Raw genomic sequence first — 17,588 nt, 5'->3', positions numbered from 1 at the left:
AGTGCTCTGGCACCGCGGGTGTCCCAGCTGAGCTCCCAGCAGTGCTCGGGCACCACGGGTGTCCCAGCTGAGCTCCCAGCAGTGCTCGGGCACCGCGGGTGTCCCAGCTGAGCTCCCAGCAGTGCTCGGGCACCACGGGTGTCCCGGGTGAGCTCTCAGCAGTGCTCTGGCACCGTGGGTGTCCCAGCTGAGCTCCCAGCAGTGCTCTGGCACCGCGGGTGTCCCAGCTGAGCTCCCAGCAGTGCTCGGGCACCACGGGTGTCCTGGGTGAGCTCTCAGCAGCGCTCTGGCACCGTGGGTGTCCCGGGTGAGCTCTCAGCAGTGCTCTGGCACCGCGGGTGTCCCAGCTGAGCTCCCAGCAGTGCTCTGGCACCGCGGGTGTCCCAGCTGAGCTCCCAGCAGTGCTCTGGCACCGCGGGTGTCCCGGGTGAGCTCCCAGCAGTGCTCTGGCACCGCGGGTGTCCCAGCTGAGCTCTCAGCAGTGCTCTGGCACCGTGGGTGTCCCGGGTGAGCTCCCAGCAGCGCTCTGGCACCGCGGGTGTCCCAGCTGAGCTCTCAGCAGTGCTCTGGCACCGTGGGTGTCCCGGGTGAGCTCCCAGCAGCGCTCTGGCACTGTGGGTGTCCCAGCTGAGCTCCCAGCAGTGCTCTGGCACCGCAGGTGTCCCGGGTGAGCTCCCAGCAGTGCTCTGGCACCGCGGGTGTCCCAGCTGAGCTCTCAGCAGTGCTCTGGCACCGCGGGTGTCCCGGGTGAGCCCCTGTCCCTGAGGAGCAGCACTCACTCTTCGTTGAGGGCGCAGCGGCGGCTGGTGGGACAGCCGTACTTGCGCAGGCTCTGCCTCAGCTCCTCGTACAGCGTGTCTGCCAGCAGGTGTGGGATGCCCTCCCAGGCCAGGATCAGGATGACGATCACGGCCGTCTGGCAGTGGTGCCCCGCGCGCTGACGCACCAGGCACAGCAGCTTCTCCTCGTCGCTGCTCCTCCGGATCACCTGCAACAATGGCTGGGTTACTGTAAGCATGGGCATCGCCGCAGGGGCTGCTCTCCTCGGGGACAAGGCACGCCTGCAAAAGCAAGAAGAAAAAGAAAGAGAGAGAGAGAAAGAGAGAGAAAGAGAGAGAGAGAAAGAGAAAGAGAGAGAAAAAAGAAAAAAAAAATGAAAAAAGAAAAAAGAAACAAAAAGAAAAAAGAAAAAAAAAAAAAAAGGAAAAAAGAAAAAAAGGAAAAAGGAAAAAAGGAAAAAAGGAAAAAAGAAATGCTGCCCAGAGAGTGTCCATTGCTAGCAGGACTGGGACAGCATCACACACTCATTTCTGGTGTAGTTTCTGGTGTAGAACATGATTTTGTGCTTTTTTTTTTTTTTTTTCCTGCAGTAGAAATAGCAGTACATTTTACAGGAGGAGTAATAATTTAGGTGTTGTACACAAACAGTAAAGAAGATGCATTACAAGGAAAATAACCTCTAGAAGGACAACAGATCACCTGAGAACCCAACATTACCTTAAAAATGTGACAGAAAACAGTACCAAACATTCCAGAAGGCTCATACCTATGTGAAACCACACTCCCAAAGCACACACAGGCATGTGCTAGGGCAGCTACCACTGTTACAGATATCTAAGATGGTTCCCACCTTGCAAAGAAAAATTAGAAAAAAAAATTATGGAACAGGCTGTGCTCTTAGTGAGGGAAGGAATGTGACTTTTCAGAACATATCCCCAGACTACCTATATTAAAGTTCTTAGAGTGCTGAAGCTACCTGTATGATACACAGAACAACCTTATTCCTCACACACACACTAACCAGTATGGAACAGTACAGCACACCACTGAATAAAAATGGGAAAAATTATAGTCCTACCTCCACATAGGTTTTGCCACCATCTGAAACAGAGCTGCATTTAAGACCACCAAAAATGCATTAAAGTTAGGCAATACTAGAACACAGTCTTTGAAAGCAGGTTTATGTATTCATCCAATGTGTTTTAGCCTGCACAAAACCTCCAGCAAGTGTCTCTCTCTGTGCTCCCCAAGCCCTGCCCTGCAGCCCTCTGTGCAGCCGTGCTGCAATGCACCTGCTGCAGGCATGCAGCTGCTCAGCCAGGCTTCACCCAGCACCCTGCAGCAGGTAACAAACAGCACTGGGCATGGACCATGAAAGCAGGAAGGCAACAGCTCACCTGCTCTTTCAATACCTCCAAATAGCTGAGCCTTCAGATTCCCTACTGGACTGGTGTCACATGTGCTTTGCTGCCAGATGTGCAGCTGTCACTCATGTGTGACCCCTCAGCCTGATCACCTCTGAACATCTAAGGCATTTGGACCCATCAAAAGCAGGGACCAAAGCACGCTTGCAGTCCATCTGTAAATGAAAAGGTGTGCAACAGATGGGCAGCTGGAGAGAGCATCTGTGCAGGCTGAGCAGGAAGAAGCAAGCTTAAAGTTTGTGTCAGGAGATAAAGCATGGCCCCTCTAAGGTTAATAACATACTCTTACAATAACCTTAGGATTAATGAGAATATGAGCAAATGCCTCTGATAGACCATTCCTCAAAATGAGTCTCGCTTGTGATCCCCAACAGTTCAGTATGTTTTATAAAGAAAGAAAAACAATCCAACTCATTCACCTTTAGGTGAGGTTTACAGAAATCTGTTAGGGATGATGCACAGTACAGGTTACTATGTCAATGTGAGTTTTACATTGCTGAGGCAGCACAATTCCTTCAAGCCAGAACAATTTAATTTTATTACTCAGTGTGAAATGATGCTTTTACTTCTCTTTTTTAATTTAAAAAAAATTTATTTCTAGGCTGTAACTTCAATAGCGCAGTGTGGTACTGTACAACATCAGGCTGCCCTTTTGAAGTTCTCTTATACCTCTAAACTAGAAAGTGTGTCCAGGAAAAATAACAAGTGAACACAAAGAAAATTTATAGTTTCCTTTAAACCAAGACCACACTCTTCTGGAGTTCAACGTAGCTGGAATTTGCTTCATTATGTATGGAGGGGCTTGACAGCTGGCCTGCATGCAAAGCTCATGTTAATAGAAGAAATAATTCATGATTTTTAAGTGCATCCATAGCAAGGAAGAAGACAAGGGCATCAGCATGGAAACAGATTAGAAAAGATATATGAAAATTTCTGTAAACTAGACTACGTGCTTAAGTAGATGTGTATATGTGCCTTATTAAATTTCTGTAAAACTTTTGCCAATTATATTGATGCTAATTGCTTTGCACCAATGAATATAATAGGTTATTGTGATGCAGTCAATGATCACACTTTGTTAAGAGTATATAAGCTGGAGAACATGCAGAATAAAAAGCTTTTTTCTCCTTGGACCCTGATCACGTGTGTGTATGTCACATCCAACCTAACAATAACAATTGCGTACACAGCAGAGAATCCAATATTCTTACAGGACCCCAAAACAGTTCAGAGTCCCTCACCTTGGGGCTGCAAAGGCAGCACTCCTGTCCCTGAGAGCAGGCTCAAACTGCTCCCACCTGGTGCAGGCAGAGAGGAGCCCCCTCTGCACAGAGCAGGGACAGGCACAGGGCAGCTGGAGCCAGGCTGCTTTCCCTGGGAACTGAGAATTCCCTCATGCTACCCCTGACATCCTCACAGAAGGGCTCAACTCAGGCTCTCCCGTGGAATAATAATAATAAATCTGCAGCAATGCCACCCTCAATGTAAGGAAAAGAAGTTTTGAGCAGGACAACGGAGCTCTGAACTCTGGAACAATGCAGAAATCAGCTGGCAAACCTTGTGTCCAAACAAAGGCTTTTGGTATTACTCATGATTTCTGTGATGTAGTTAGCAACAGTGATAAAGTAAATAGCTTAATACTTCAGTTTGTTTAATTTTGGTCCCTAATGAATTTAAAAGACATGAGAAAGTAATCATTTGTTAAGTGGGGGACCTTAAAAGCTAGGTTTTTAGAATGGGAAAATAAAAACCTTTCTCCTGCAATTGCTTTTCCACACAAGCTAACCATGACTGACTGTCTGACTCACACTGAAAAAATAACATAATCAACAAAACAGACTTGTAACAAGTTTGTGAAGCATTATGTAACACTGAAATGCAACTACAGCCTCAAGTTGACCCCAAGGAAGGTTTAGATTGGCTCTGGTGCTGTAGTTGTGCACCCACCCCACCATGTCCTGCACTCCTGCAGCCATCCAGGTGTCCTTGTGGCTGTGTACATCCAAGGGAAGGCAGCAACTCAGGTAATTCAATTTATCAGCTAGCCCAGAGAGGCTCAAACAGAACCTGAGAACATGAGCAAGCCCTCAAGGTGAGCCACAGCTAACTGAGACACAAACACAATCAGCAGCTCTTAGGGCAACACACCACAGCTACATCTTCTTCTACAGCCACAAAGGTCTAAGCTTAGCCACTTTTCTTACCAGAAAGCATGAACCAAAATCTACAGCATATTTATTGAAAAGGTGCTTTATCCAGCAGAATTTGTTCCAGCAATTCAGCATCAAGTTATGGGATAAACAAGAGAAGTTCAGATTGTTCACACCTGTGCATAAAAGGATAGTCAAGAGACAGAAAGGGATTCTAAAAACTGCAGAGCACAAGAATGAGGTCAGAGCAGCAGCCTGGCCAGCCTTACCCTGACCCTGAGCCTGAGCCTGGCCAGCAGCAGCTGCCCATGGAGGAGCAGCAAAAAAGGCACTCATGGGATGTGAGATGGGTCTCAGGGAGGGCAGGCACATCCAGCCACCCCCAGCAGCTCAGGGGATGTGCTCTCTCCCAGCTTCTTAAGGATTTGCCTTTTCTGCATTTCTCTACTCATTTTTAAATCCATGCAGCAATCTACCCCCCACTAAATTACCAGGAAAGCTTAGATACAGATTATGTGCAGGAAAAAACCATTGCCTTTTGCTCCTGCATAGCTCTCCTGCCAGTGCCCTCTAGTTCTGATCCAGGGCGAGCCTGGCTAAGACCCTGCTGTGCAGCTCTCCACAGAGCCCTGAGAGAGCCCTGCTTTCCTCTCCCTTCCCAGTCCTGCTGGGCTCTCTGGACATGGGGACCAGACCCAGCCAGCCTGAGGCACAACACACTTTGCACAGAGGCAGAACCATTCCATGGTTTCTTTGCTCCTCCCCAATAATTCCCAGCCGTTTGTTTTGCTGCTTCCATCACAGCTGAACAAGCTGATGTCTAGTGAATAGTTATCTTGAGCATGAACAGTGCTCCATCGCTGCGTATATGAAACCACAACACTGGTTTTTTGTGGGACTTTATATTTATTGAGTGAGTTTTAGCTATTATTTTAATGGCCATTTGTTGTGATTGCAAATCCTTCCTGCTCTTTATGATGCCTGTCCCCCCTCTTCATTATCCTAAACAACTTTTTATCATCAGCAGTTTGGCTCCTGTCTCCCACCTCTTTCAAACAATTTCTAAATGGCTTGCAATGAACAGCATCAGTAAAGTTACACTATCAATAAAACCTGCTTCAGCTGTCCAAATGCTCGAGTTCTACTTCCTTGGCAGGAGCTCTAGGACAAGGAATAACAACACTGTGAATAAAAATGTCCTGAGACATAAGCCAGTCTATCTAAATTAGCACGTACAGGACTTGTGAAAGTAGCTCAGAGCCAGCCTGCAGAAGCTCAGTGCCCCAGATGCTGAATTACCACATGGATGAGAAATTACTTTCCAATTACCATCACCACAAGAGTTGTATTAACTTCAACATGACAGAAACCAGACACTGCTAGCAAAGAGCCCAAAATTTTAACTGTGTTAAATACTCCTGTAAATTACTGGATAAACTCTCCCAAAACAAGAGAACCAACAAAAAGGTCCTTTTAAGGTCTTTTTCATCTCCATGTGGCTCCACTGTAGTATTCCCTTCAGCCCATTCTGAATTTCTTCAGTAAAACAAACTATGTCTGCTTTGCAGGGTACAAGCAATTGATCTGAAAGTGAGAACATACTTTGATGCTCCCTGAATTTCCTGAAATAGGAAACTCATTTACAGCACTGTGCCTTCAAGTCTTCTAACCTGCAGATTTTGCCTCTGTACAGAGTCTGTGTATGGAGATCCCTCAACACAGGACAAGACCCTCCTAATTCCTTAATAATTAATAATACACTTCCTTCCACCAGTGCAGGCTGCTGTCCAAACCTGCTGCTGCTCTGACAGACAGCAGAACAAATGGCTCAGCTTGTCACAGAAGAGAGTCTGCCCTCCTTTTCCCTAATTGCCCCTTAAACACACACACTAAATCACATTAAAACTCTTTTCTTAGTGGAAAATGTTACAGCCTTTTATTCTCAGCATGTCTAGGGGATATTAAAATGGAAATAAGCTCCACTTTGCTGAATTTTCTCTCCTCGGTGCTGGCAGACTACATCAAAGAGTTGGCTCTGCACAGCTGCTGTCATTCCAATCCTGTAAAGTTCCTTAGTCATTTCTGCAGGAGTATCACTGATGTGCAATATCTGCAGCACTTCTGCAGCTGCTCCTGGCACTGCTGCAGTGGTTACAGATGAGCAGGGTGCAGCACACTCAGGATAAGGCATTTTGCAGTGGTTACAGATGAGCAGAGTGCAGCACACTCAGGATAAGGCATTTTGCAGTGCTTACAGATGAGCAGAGTGCAGCACACTCAGGGTCAGGCATTTTGCAGTGGTTACAGATGAGCAGAGTGCAGCACACTCAGGATAAGGCATTTTGCAGTGGTTACTGATGAGCAGAGTGCAGCACACTCAGGATAAGGCATTTTGCAGTGGTTACAGATGGGCAGAGTGCAGCACACTCAGGATAAGGCATTTTGCAGTGGTTACAGATGAGCAGGGTGCAGCACACTCAGGATAAGGCATTTTGCAGTGGTTACAGATGAGCAGAGTGCAGCACACTCAGGGTCAGGCATTTTGCAGTGGTTACAGATGAGCAGGGTGCAGCACACTCAGGGTCAGGCATTTTGCAGTGGTTACAGATGAGCAGGGTGCAGCACACTCAGGGTCAGGCATTTTGCAGTGGTTACAGATGAGCAGGGTGCAGCACACTCAGGGTCAGGCATTTTGCAGTGGTTACAGATGAGCAGAGTGCAGCACACTCAGGGTCAGGCATTTTGCAGTGGTTACAGATGAGCAGGGTGCAGCACACTCAGGGTCAGGCATTTTGCAGTGGTTACAGATGAGCAGAGTGCAGCACACTCAGGATAAGGCATTTTGCAGTGGTTACAGATGAGCAGAGTGCAGCACACTCAGGATAAGGCATTTTGCAGTGGTTACAGATGAGCAGGGTGCAGCACACTCAGGGTCAGGGATTTTTCTGTGATCACACCACCAGCACTGCAGAGGTGAGGACAAAACCCACAGCTCAGCTCCCAGGGCCCTGCCCCTCCTCACTCCCTCAGGCTTCCCCTTCTGCCACACTGCAGCCATGGAAAGCAGCACCTGGTTTGGGAGGGATGTTTGTTCAGAGGTCACATTCCTCTAAATAAACATTGATAATATCAAAATTCTTGCTGCTTAATAATACTTACCCTTGTTTGCCTTAACATAGTTTTCTACTTCATTTTTACTTTATTACTTCTGCTAAAGAACAACTTTACTTCAGATGATGTTACAAACATTTCTGTCCCAAATAAACTCCTCTAATTCTGTACTTAACAGTGAAAATAGTGTCTGCACAGCTACACACACTCTCATAATGTGGTACAACATCATGGCAAGAAAGTGATGCTCTAATAAAACATCATGGAAAAAAGTGAAAAAACCCCCACCAACCACCCTCTCTATCTGCTAAAAATAATTTCCTTTAAGACTTCTCCTATGGAGTACATCACTTCATCATAAAGACAGTTCAAGAAATGCAATAAAAGCACAAAGTACAGCAGGCTGTTTAAGGCAGAATGGAACTGCACATCCCACCTACACCTGTGTCTAGGGGACAGTCAGTCCACTGAATTTACCTTGAAGTCTTTTGCAAATCTATTGTAAAAATTCCCCAGTCATGTTCCAAACTGCATGACAGCTTCAGCATCCCCCACCAAGCAGGGCTGCACCAGAACTCCTGAGCCCTGAACTGCCAAGCAGGAACAGAAATAACCATCACAGAGCCATTTTCCTTCAATGGATTACTAATACCAATTAATAACTAAGAGTACTATAATAATAATATTAATACTAACAGTAACAGAGAGCAAAGCAGGAGTAACTTCTCCATTTCCTCACTTTCTTAATTCCCACTTTCAATGACTTTCTCAACTCAAACCAAACGACCAAACTGAAAAAAAAAATCTTCTCTGCATCTATAGAACAGTTTATTGTTATTGAGTGTCACTCAGCACTTCACAAAATGTAGTTTCTGACATTTAGTTACAAATTCCTACTGGTTCAGTGATCTAGAAAATCTTGATTATAACAGTGGGCTATCAAAGCATTACTCTAAAAACATTACTTTTAGTGGCTAATATCAGGTTTGTGTTTGTATAGGACTGTAATGAGGATTTTTATCTGTTTTTATTCCACCCCTATTTTTTTAATACAGCCTACTAATAAACAGCCAGCATAAAGAAAATAAGGATCTGTCAAGCTATAAATAAAAACTCAAAAAAGGCAAACAGTCCATGAGTGAAAGAGTCTAAGGAACAGCTTCCAAAAGGCATTAAAGCACCATAACACTGTATTTTCAAAGAAATTAGGGCTACCACCAGTATTACAAGGTCAACAGATCATCCAACTGTTAATAAAAACCTAAAAACAACCAAACAAAAAAAAAAAAAACAGGGGAAAAAAGCATTTAGAGAAGATAAGGCTCAGATGCTCACAAACAAGAAGTTTGCAAAGATTCCTACGTCAGAAAAGCTTCACAGGGGACACCCAAGAATTTTTTCCTGAAGTTAAAGCCCTGACAGAAGTGGTTAGAAGACAATCATAAAAAACCCCACAAAAGCCAAACTCCCACTCCCTGCCCCCAAAAATCAGAGTTTGCCAAGTTCAGATGATGCCCACAAAAGAAACTCAAGGATGAAACAAGTGCAGTGTTAAATGTGATCTGCAGTTTGGATTTTTAACTCCTTATCACCAGAGGGCCTGCAGATTGCCAAGAGGAGCCAGCCCTGGAAAAAGCCCTAGAAAAGCCCCTGAAGCCATGCTCACATCAGCCTGGGCTGTCTGTGTGGGCAAGGCAGGCACCACTCAGCAGTGCTGCGGCACAGGGACACTCAGACTGCCCAAATCAGCATTTCTGTGCCTCTGGTTTGGGACACAGAGGGGCTCTGAGCTGGGCATTACCATGCAGGAATGAGGCTCTGGCACGAGGATGGAAAGGGCCATGGAAACGCCAAATCACTGCTCTGCAACAGTGAAAAGCAAAAACAACTGCAAGGAATTGCTGGGAGTGGAGCACTGGCTGAAATCACTGCTGCCTGCATTGTACCTTCCAGCATAGGGAACAGGAAGGAAAGGGAGAAGATGACATTTATACAAGGCAGCTGAACACAAAACCACTGCCTGCAGCTCAGGGAAGCACCAAGCTGTGAATTACTGCAAACCAAGTGAGTCTTGTGGGAGGGAACTGCCCTGCTCCTGCACCTCTGTGCTACTCATCAGCCACAGAGACACAATATTGGCAAAAAGAACCTCGGCCTGCCCTGGAGGGCTTTTCTCATTTCTTCTCCCTCTTTTTTTTTTTTTTTTTCCCCAGAGCTGGAGCCTTAAAAATTGCATTGCAACTCCAAATGAAGGCAAAAGATAGCAATGATACCTTAGGTGATCCAAGGAACCCACAGGAAATGGATTTAATCCAAAACCAGCAAGCCCCAAATCTCATCCCCCTTCATTTCTCTAAAATACTACACAGCAGGAGGATGAGCTGGACAAAGCACCAGAAATCCAGACAGAAAAGAAGGAAGCATCCATCTACCCCAGCAAGTGTCCCAGCATGGGAAGCTGTTTTATTTTCTGACACCCACCTGTCACCCACACAGATATGCACACATTAGGAGTCCGTGGCAAAACTCTATTAATTCTGTTTTGACAAACAAATGAGACAACACAATTTGGGGTTTTTCCTTCTCCCCATCAAAGGTCAAGCAATGTTGTTGCTGCCTCATGCAGTGAAAACAATCAGAAGCTCATCTCCAAATCCATGTGGGTGTCAGTCTGACACCCACACACTGAACAGGCACAAGGTTTCCAACCCTGGGCAATATTTACTAATATTTAACTAATAGGAGCATTCTTGTTCATATCCAGAGGGGCAAAGTATCACCCTAAAATATAATACATTAAAAATGGACTATATTTTGTAAAAATATAATGTATTGTAAAATAAAATCTATTGTAAATATACTGTATTGCAAAATATACTGCATTGTAAAATATAATGTATTGTAAAATATACTGCATTGTAAAATATAATGTATTGTAAAATATAATGTATTGTAAAATATAATGTGTTGTAAAACATACAATACAAAATGTATTGTAAAAATATAATGTATTTGGAAAAATACATCTCTTTTGCATAAAAGAGATGCTTGGTATTAAAAGAGTGACAGAAGTAATTCTGCAAATTTATGGCAACCTGAAATCTAAGAAAGGAGCCTGTCCCAAAAGGCGTTTAGCACACCAGGTGCATCTTGGGAGTCAATTAAGAGAAAAGAACTTAGGAGAAAATCTGTATTATGGAATATGGTCATTAACAGAAGAATGTGTGGACGCAGGTATTTCAGAAAGCCTCCTTTAATTTTAAAATTTTAAAATATTTCTAATAAACCAAAAAAGATAAAATAATCTAGTGAAAATAGGACAAATTTATTGGGAAAAAATAGTTTAATGTGATCAACAGGTTAAGTTCCATTCTTCTGTGGTGTTTGCTTCAGCAGAGCTCCATCCCAGTGCTCTCAGCACTGAGAGTCCCTGGGGAGCCCCAGGCAAGAGCAGAAGTGAGTCTGTTCCAAGGGACACTGCAAATGAGTGAGTGAAAGTCCCTGTGCAGCTGCAGGTCTCAAAGCACAGCAAAAGTGCTCCAGACACTTTGAAACAAACCTCACCACCCAGTTTCTCTGGTTATAGCCAAAATACAAATATGCTCCATAAAAGGATTAAAAATAGCACTGCCTATGAAAAATTAATGCAACACATTAAACTCAAAATGTGCATCTTATAGAGATGGAACAGCTCTGGAGATGTCAGGGACTCCTTCCCTCTCCTGTACTGCACAGTCACACACAACAGCAGACTTGGAAAACATTCTTCCCTTTAGGTGTGAACCCACACAAAAGAAAGTCACTGCTCCCCAGAATTTGTTACATGAACACTAAAGCTGGCTCTCACCAACATTTTACATGCAGAAAGGTGAGAATCTGACTGGAGAGCAGGTCCCCATGGCTCAAACCAGCCCTCTCCACAGGCAGCCCAGGGGTTTGTGACTGTCACACTGCTCACTCCTGTGGGACACCTCCAACACCAAACACACACTGCCACAGGTACTGGCTGCAGAAAAACCAACCTTAACACTTACCTTTAAATGCCTTCCTCCTTTTAGCTGCTCACAACTCTTTCTATGGTACAAATTTTAGCTCCTGTCCTGTGTTAAAACTTAGTGTTTTACTTAGCTGAAGCACTGAGAAAAATCTTTCCATTCTTTTTGGGTCAGTTGCTTATGAAATTAGTTTAGTATTTTTTTTCTTGGATACTGGATTTGGTATTAAATATGAACTGAAGCACAAGCCATATGTGATTCCTTTCTGAAAAAACAGTTTATGTATTCAGTATAAAAAACACATTTTGACTGTTCCAAGCACAAGCAGTAAATGTTTAACATGCAAATTCCCTCACACACAATATGCAATAACCTTATTTTGGCACATGGTTACAAACACTGCCCTACCAACTGTACAGCTACCTTCACAGTTTTTTCAATCAACTCTGAAATCCCTAAATACAGCAATACATATTTTCTTTTAACAACCAAGTTCTTTCATTATTTTCCAAAACTCAGTTTACAAGATTTCCAGTCTACTTTTTACCTCCCTCAGTGGTTTCAGCAAAGATTAAGGACAATCAATTCTTTCCAAGCTCTCTCCTGGAGCTTGTGTCTGTTACCTCATTTCCTGGCTCCTATGAAGCAATGTGAGACAAGACCGTGGTGAAAACTATCATCATAACATTCGCATTTTCAAATACTGAGTTCAGTTCCTCAAAAATAGTAATGAACCCCTTGGCATAGGAGACTGAAATTCTTCCATCACTCTCCTTTCTTCAAGTGGTCATGTAACTGAGAAGGGTTTTTAAAACATTCCCAGAGAGTTTTCCAACTGCCCCAAGCAACCATCTCTTCTTTTCCCTCTTTCCCAACTCCCAGTGACATATTTCAGAAAACACTCCAGCTCTCAGGGTGTTTCTACCCTTGTTCATCCCTGCTAGCTCTGTTAAGCCTCTCCCTTTCACACTCATTCAAACCACAGTACATAACATACAGCACCATACCTTAAATTTATAGAAAAAAGAAAAAAATTGTTTTCCTTCATAATTCAGGCAGGCTTTTCAATCAAAATCAGATCTTCATTAAAGATCAGATCTTCAATCAAAATCAGATCTTCATTAAAGATCGGATTAGATTTGAGGCCAAGGACTACACATCATTTGAAGCCACACAAAACAACTTTATTGATTTAATATAAAAACTTACCCACTTGGCAATTGGACACCCCTGAGAGCTTTTTCCTTCCTTTCCTGTATAAACCACCACCTCAATTCTTACAGCACTTCCTTTTGCTCCATACCTGCATCAAAAAAAAGTTTATGACTAAAACAAAATTGTAGGCAATTTACAAAGATCAAACATTTTCAATAAAAGATTATTGAAATTATTTTTACTTAGAACAGAGAAAAACAAAGTATTTATAAAGCAAAAAAAAAAAAAAATCCTTTTATTTAAAACCCTACTTGCAAGAGTAGTTTTTGACATCTCTCTTCTGATAAACTTCTGCCACTAAGGAAATGTTATCTGCATATAAATCCTAGTGCAATCAGTCACTATTACGACCTTTTTTTTCCAGTTTGCCACAGCTTCTTTACAGGTAGGACACCAGAAAACCTTACTCTGCCAGCTGCTGATCTCTGTCCTTCCTATTGACTTCAAGGGCACCTCAGAACTCACTGCACTTGACCTCCAGCCCTGGGCTCAGGGAAGACACACGAGTTTGGACCTGCAGTGCTCATGCTCACCTCATGACATCTGAACAAGAAAACACTTCACAAATGAGTACTGACAAAAGTGCAACAAAACAAAGCTAAACACAGCACTTCCTTTCTCAAAGCTCTATTTCTTCCCTGTTTAGGCAGCCAAAAACACAATGGCATTAAAAGCTGGGTTTTCCTCACCTGTTCTCCATAATTTCTCTCACAGCAGCCACACTTGGTCCTGTCCCGAGGTGTGTGTAATAGGGGCCTTCATCTTTTTCTATAATTTGCTCTGGAAACAGGTAAAGAAAACTGTGTTGGTACATCCAAAAATTGATTTACCCCATTAAAAGTAAACTTAGAAACAGTTTACAGAAATGCCTTCCAAATTAAATCAGAACACAAAGTTTGAGCCTGAATAAAGAGTATGACAGGCTTTTCTCTTCAGACACTCTGAAATTATTTTATGCTCCAATGATTGTGCTAGCATTTTTTTAATGTTATAAAGTAAAACCCTAATTAAAGAATGCAAAACATTGCTGTAAAACTTTCATTAGAGGAGCTGGCATGTAGTGACTACATAAAATTCCCAATGCCCTTGTTGGTAGGAACATTATTAATTCATTTCAGACAAAGAGGAATTGAGGGCAGTACAATAAATCAACTGATAGTCATATCCTACAGAACAGAAACCATAACCCAGGCCTCTAAACAAGCCCTCTGTTGATTCAGAACATGGAAGCCAGGTGACAATCTGCCTGCAGCCCATTTGCTGTGAGGCTCTGACCTGTCCCTCCACCTGGGTGCCTCCATGGTGACAGCACAGCGCGTGTGACACCCTCGGCCAAGCCCTCCGTGCCCAGCTTGCTGTGACACCTCCTGCTGCAACAGAGGCACTCTGCAAGTGGCCCCTGAGCTCTCCCCACACGGCCAGAGGTGTCAGGAGCCTGGGCCTGGACTCTTCCAAGCCATCAGGACTGACGGTGGCAGAGCAAGGCCACCCCAGCTATGCTCTCCTGCTTGTCCAACAGATTTAAACAAGAACAATACACTGGGACACTGCTGCCAGCCCACTCAGGCACAAACCAGTTCTAGACCATCAAATTCATGACCTGAAACAATGCAGGGAAGTGCACATAAAGCACAGGTCAGCAATGGCAGAGCAAGGAACAAAAATTCCCCTTCCTCCAGGTTTAAATTTCACTGGAGGATTTAAAGCTGCCAGCTGCAGTACAAACCTACTCAATTGTGCTGTGCTCTGCAGGCCCAAAGAACACCAAGCAAAAGTTGCAAAGAGGGGAAAGAAAATTTCCTCCCGTCTTCCACTGGTGAAACTCTGATCCCTGTGCAACAGCTGTCACATCCACTTCCTCTCATGAGAGGAAGCAACGTGAGCACACCTCCATTTGAAACGTACAGGCAAAAGTTAGCAAAACCACTTACCAACACAGTCACAAGTTGGCAATTCAGATTGTCCTTTTTTGGTAGGTGTGTCTATTAAATTTTTTGTAGGGGTATCAAGAAACTTCATGGGTGATTCAAGGAAACTGCTGAGCGTGTTTTTTGCTGGGGAACACCCTGAGTCGCCTGTGCTCGGGGCGTGGTCAGCACCCAATCTGGTTGATGTCAGAACGGTCACCTCACCCACACACTCCACATTCCTGAGAGCTCCAGCAGAACCTGGCACCTGGGCCCCAGCACAGGGAGCAGGCAGCAGCTGGCACTTCGGCTCTACCTGCAGTGTGCCCTGCTGCCCATGGCCTTTGCTCTCACTACACACTTGGTTAGCTCTCGGGTTACACCGGTTAACGCTCGCTGCCAAAGGAGGCGCCTGACTGACATTTGCTGTTTGCTGTACCTGAGAATTACATTTTTCTGTAAACATCTGTAGGTTTTCAGTTGGCCTTTTCAACAAGGATGCTGTTTTCAGCTGAGAACCAGCCAGAGGATTACGGGAGGACAGGTCGCTGTGCTGGCTACGTGCAGCAACTTCATTTTTCATTGGATCAGCACCTAGTGGGTCACTGGAGCCCACAGTTTTCATTTGCTCATTCACCACTTCACAGCCAAACAACCTGTCTTTTTTTTTCTCCTGTGGTGCCTCAGGTAAGCACCTGTGGAATTTTATCTGTGCTTGTGGAAGAAATAATCTAGTTTTTTCTTGTGATGCTAAAGTGTTTTGACTGAGCGCTCTCTGTACTTTGGTTCTCGGAGATTTTTTTTCAGATGGAGCTACCCTGGAGTCCTGTGGCATGGTCTGACCAAGCTTATGCAGTTTTGATGATATCCAAATGTCCTGCAGTTCACTATGCTGGCATGACAACAGCTCTAGCTGGTTTTGATTATTTTGTTGATAGCGTGCTTCTTGAGGCTTCTTTCTGTGTCTCTGTTTCCATGGCACACCATTTCCTTTCTTATTGGTTGCTTGCTTCTGCTTTAACAGCAAGGAACTATAATTACGCCTAAAAAATACAGATTCTTTTTTCTGCAACACTTCTTGGTTATATTTTGGCTGCCTCTCATGTGATATTAGATTAAGCAGGGATGCCTTTATGTTGTTCTTGTGCTCTGGATTCGTCTGGTTTGATTCAATCAGGGCTGCCAGCTGAGTTAGCTGTGCAGCCACGTCCTCTTCATCCTGGCTGTGAATTCCTCCTTCTTTAACCAAAGAACCACCTTCCAATTTCACATCACCACACGATGGCTTTTGCTCTAACTGGCCAGGAGCTCCCAAGTTGTTCCCTGTATGCTGGACATCACATGAAGCGTTGCAGTACCCTGCGAGGGGGACTGGATCAGGAGCACAACTTTTGTTGGAATCGAATCCCAAAAACGATGCTGCATTAGACGTTAGGTCAGATAAAGGTTTGGTATCTCTTGAGGGTAACTGTAATTTATACATCTCCCCAGCTGGATTGGCAGGTTTATCACACAACTCAGACACTGAACTTTGGCCATTGTACAACACTGCCTTATTAGGGAGCTGCTTCTGCGGGTGAGCACAGTGAGCCAAGAGCGGCTGCTCATCCTGTAAGTAAGTGTCTTTGATTTCTTGGAATGCAGAGGATGTAAAGGAGGATGAGATATCCCTTTCAAAACTGTGGAGCAAGTGGGAAGCTGTTTCTCCTGTGTGTTCAGTACTTTCACTTTTAGCTGGTGAAGTTGTTTCTAAAGGAGCTTCAGATAACTGTGTTAAAGCTTCAATAGCTACAACCTGCTCCAGAGTTAAATTTCTGGTTTTAATCAGGGACAAGAAAGTGGGCTGGAGTGCAGTATTCTCAGGCTGTGTCTCCACACTTGGTACTGTAAGGCCATCCTTCCCTGCCTGCAGCAGAGGACAACTCAAGCTGTCTTGCACATCCAAGCTGGAACCTGTCTGCAAAACTGACTGATCAGAACACTCAGAGATGCTGCAGGTGCAGTTCTCCTCTTTCATTGAAACATTCCCTCGGTTTTCTGGGTGAACACAGCCAGTGCCACCTGTCAGAGTGCTTACTATGTTACTCAGAGTGCCACCCGCTGGCCATTGCATGTGGGAGTTGCTCGTCAGGTCTGTCCTTTCCTCTGCAGGTGCATTGTTCAGTGAGGGAGCTGCTTCTGGTGGTGAATAATGCAGGGTGCTGATGCCATTTCTGATGGGGTGCACCAAGGGCTTTTTTGGCTCAGGGAGGTGACAGGGAGGGGCTGCCCTGTGGCTGTGCTCAGCGTGGTTCAAGTGCTGGGTGCCTGTCACAGCTCCGTGGATGTCACCATTGACCTGGACACCAAAGGATGGCTTCTCTGCATGTGCCCACCTCTCTGCTTCCAGGCCTGTCATGCTCTCCTTCTCCTCACACTGCACATTCTCAATGGGCACTGCTTGGTTTGTCTTCACCCTGTATTTTTCACCATGACCACATATACTGCATTCCATGAGTTCTGGTCTGCGGCCATTGACTGCTTTGTTTTCTAAATTTGCCTATAAAACAACAATAAAAAACCCTTGTTGTAACAGCTGTTCAGAGCACATTCAAAATAAGAAGCTTCATATTTACAGCAATTAAACCCTACTTGGACAGATACAAGGAATATCCCAGTTAGGCACAGACACTGGAAAATAAACAAAACAGGAAGTTATAAAACAACCTGAAGGCTAAAGACCCTATCCATTTTTAGAACTATTTTTCCCCACTGCTGAGGGACAGAGGAGGAAACTGGCTCAGTGTGGTGGGGTAGACCAATGAAATGGACAGCCAGATAAAGGATGTTAGCATTTAGAACGAGATGTAAGGATTCCATTTTGAATTCACTTGCATGAGCAGATTAAAAAAAGGTAAAAAAATGACGTTAGAAGTAAGACTGAAATCCAAGGCATTATATTACAAAGTTCAGCAGTAATTTGGCATAATTGCATTCATTTGGCTAGACCAATAAACTGGCTTAACC

The 17,588-nt window shown here is 44.4% G+C and overlaps 1 protein-coding gene across 1 annotated transcript in view; it reads right to left on the bottom strand.

Moving 5' to 3' along the window:
* The window catches only part of TET1 (tet methylcytosine dioxygenase 1), a 59,322-nt gene that overhangs the window by 19,178 nt on the left and 22,556 nt on the right, over positions 1–17,588 (bottom strand). Inside the window, exons 3-6 of the mRNA XM_059476977.1 lie at positions 14,607–17,121; positions 13,365–13,455; positions 12,670–12,763; positions 780–988 (exon numbers count right to left, since the gene is read on the bottom strand). Of these exons, the coding sequence (XP_059332960.1) occupies positions 780–988; positions 12,670–12,763; positions 13,365–13,455; positions 14,607–17,121 (2,909 nt within the window). The remainder of the gene's footprint in view (positions 1–779; positions 989–12,669; positions 12,764–13,364; positions 13,456–14,606; positions 17,122–17,588) is intronic.

This window comes from Ammospiza nelsoni, chromosome 8 (genome assembly GCF_027579445.1).
Source record: "Ammospiza nelsoni isolate bAmmNel1 chromosome 8, bAmmNel1.pri, whole genome shotgun sequence".
In the NCBI taxonomy this organism is placed as follows: domain Eukaryota; kingdom Metazoa; phylum Chordata; class Aves; order Passeriformes; family Passerellidae; genus Ammospiza; species Ammospiza nelsoni.
This window is presented reverse-complemented; position numbering and strand designations above follow the sequence as displayed.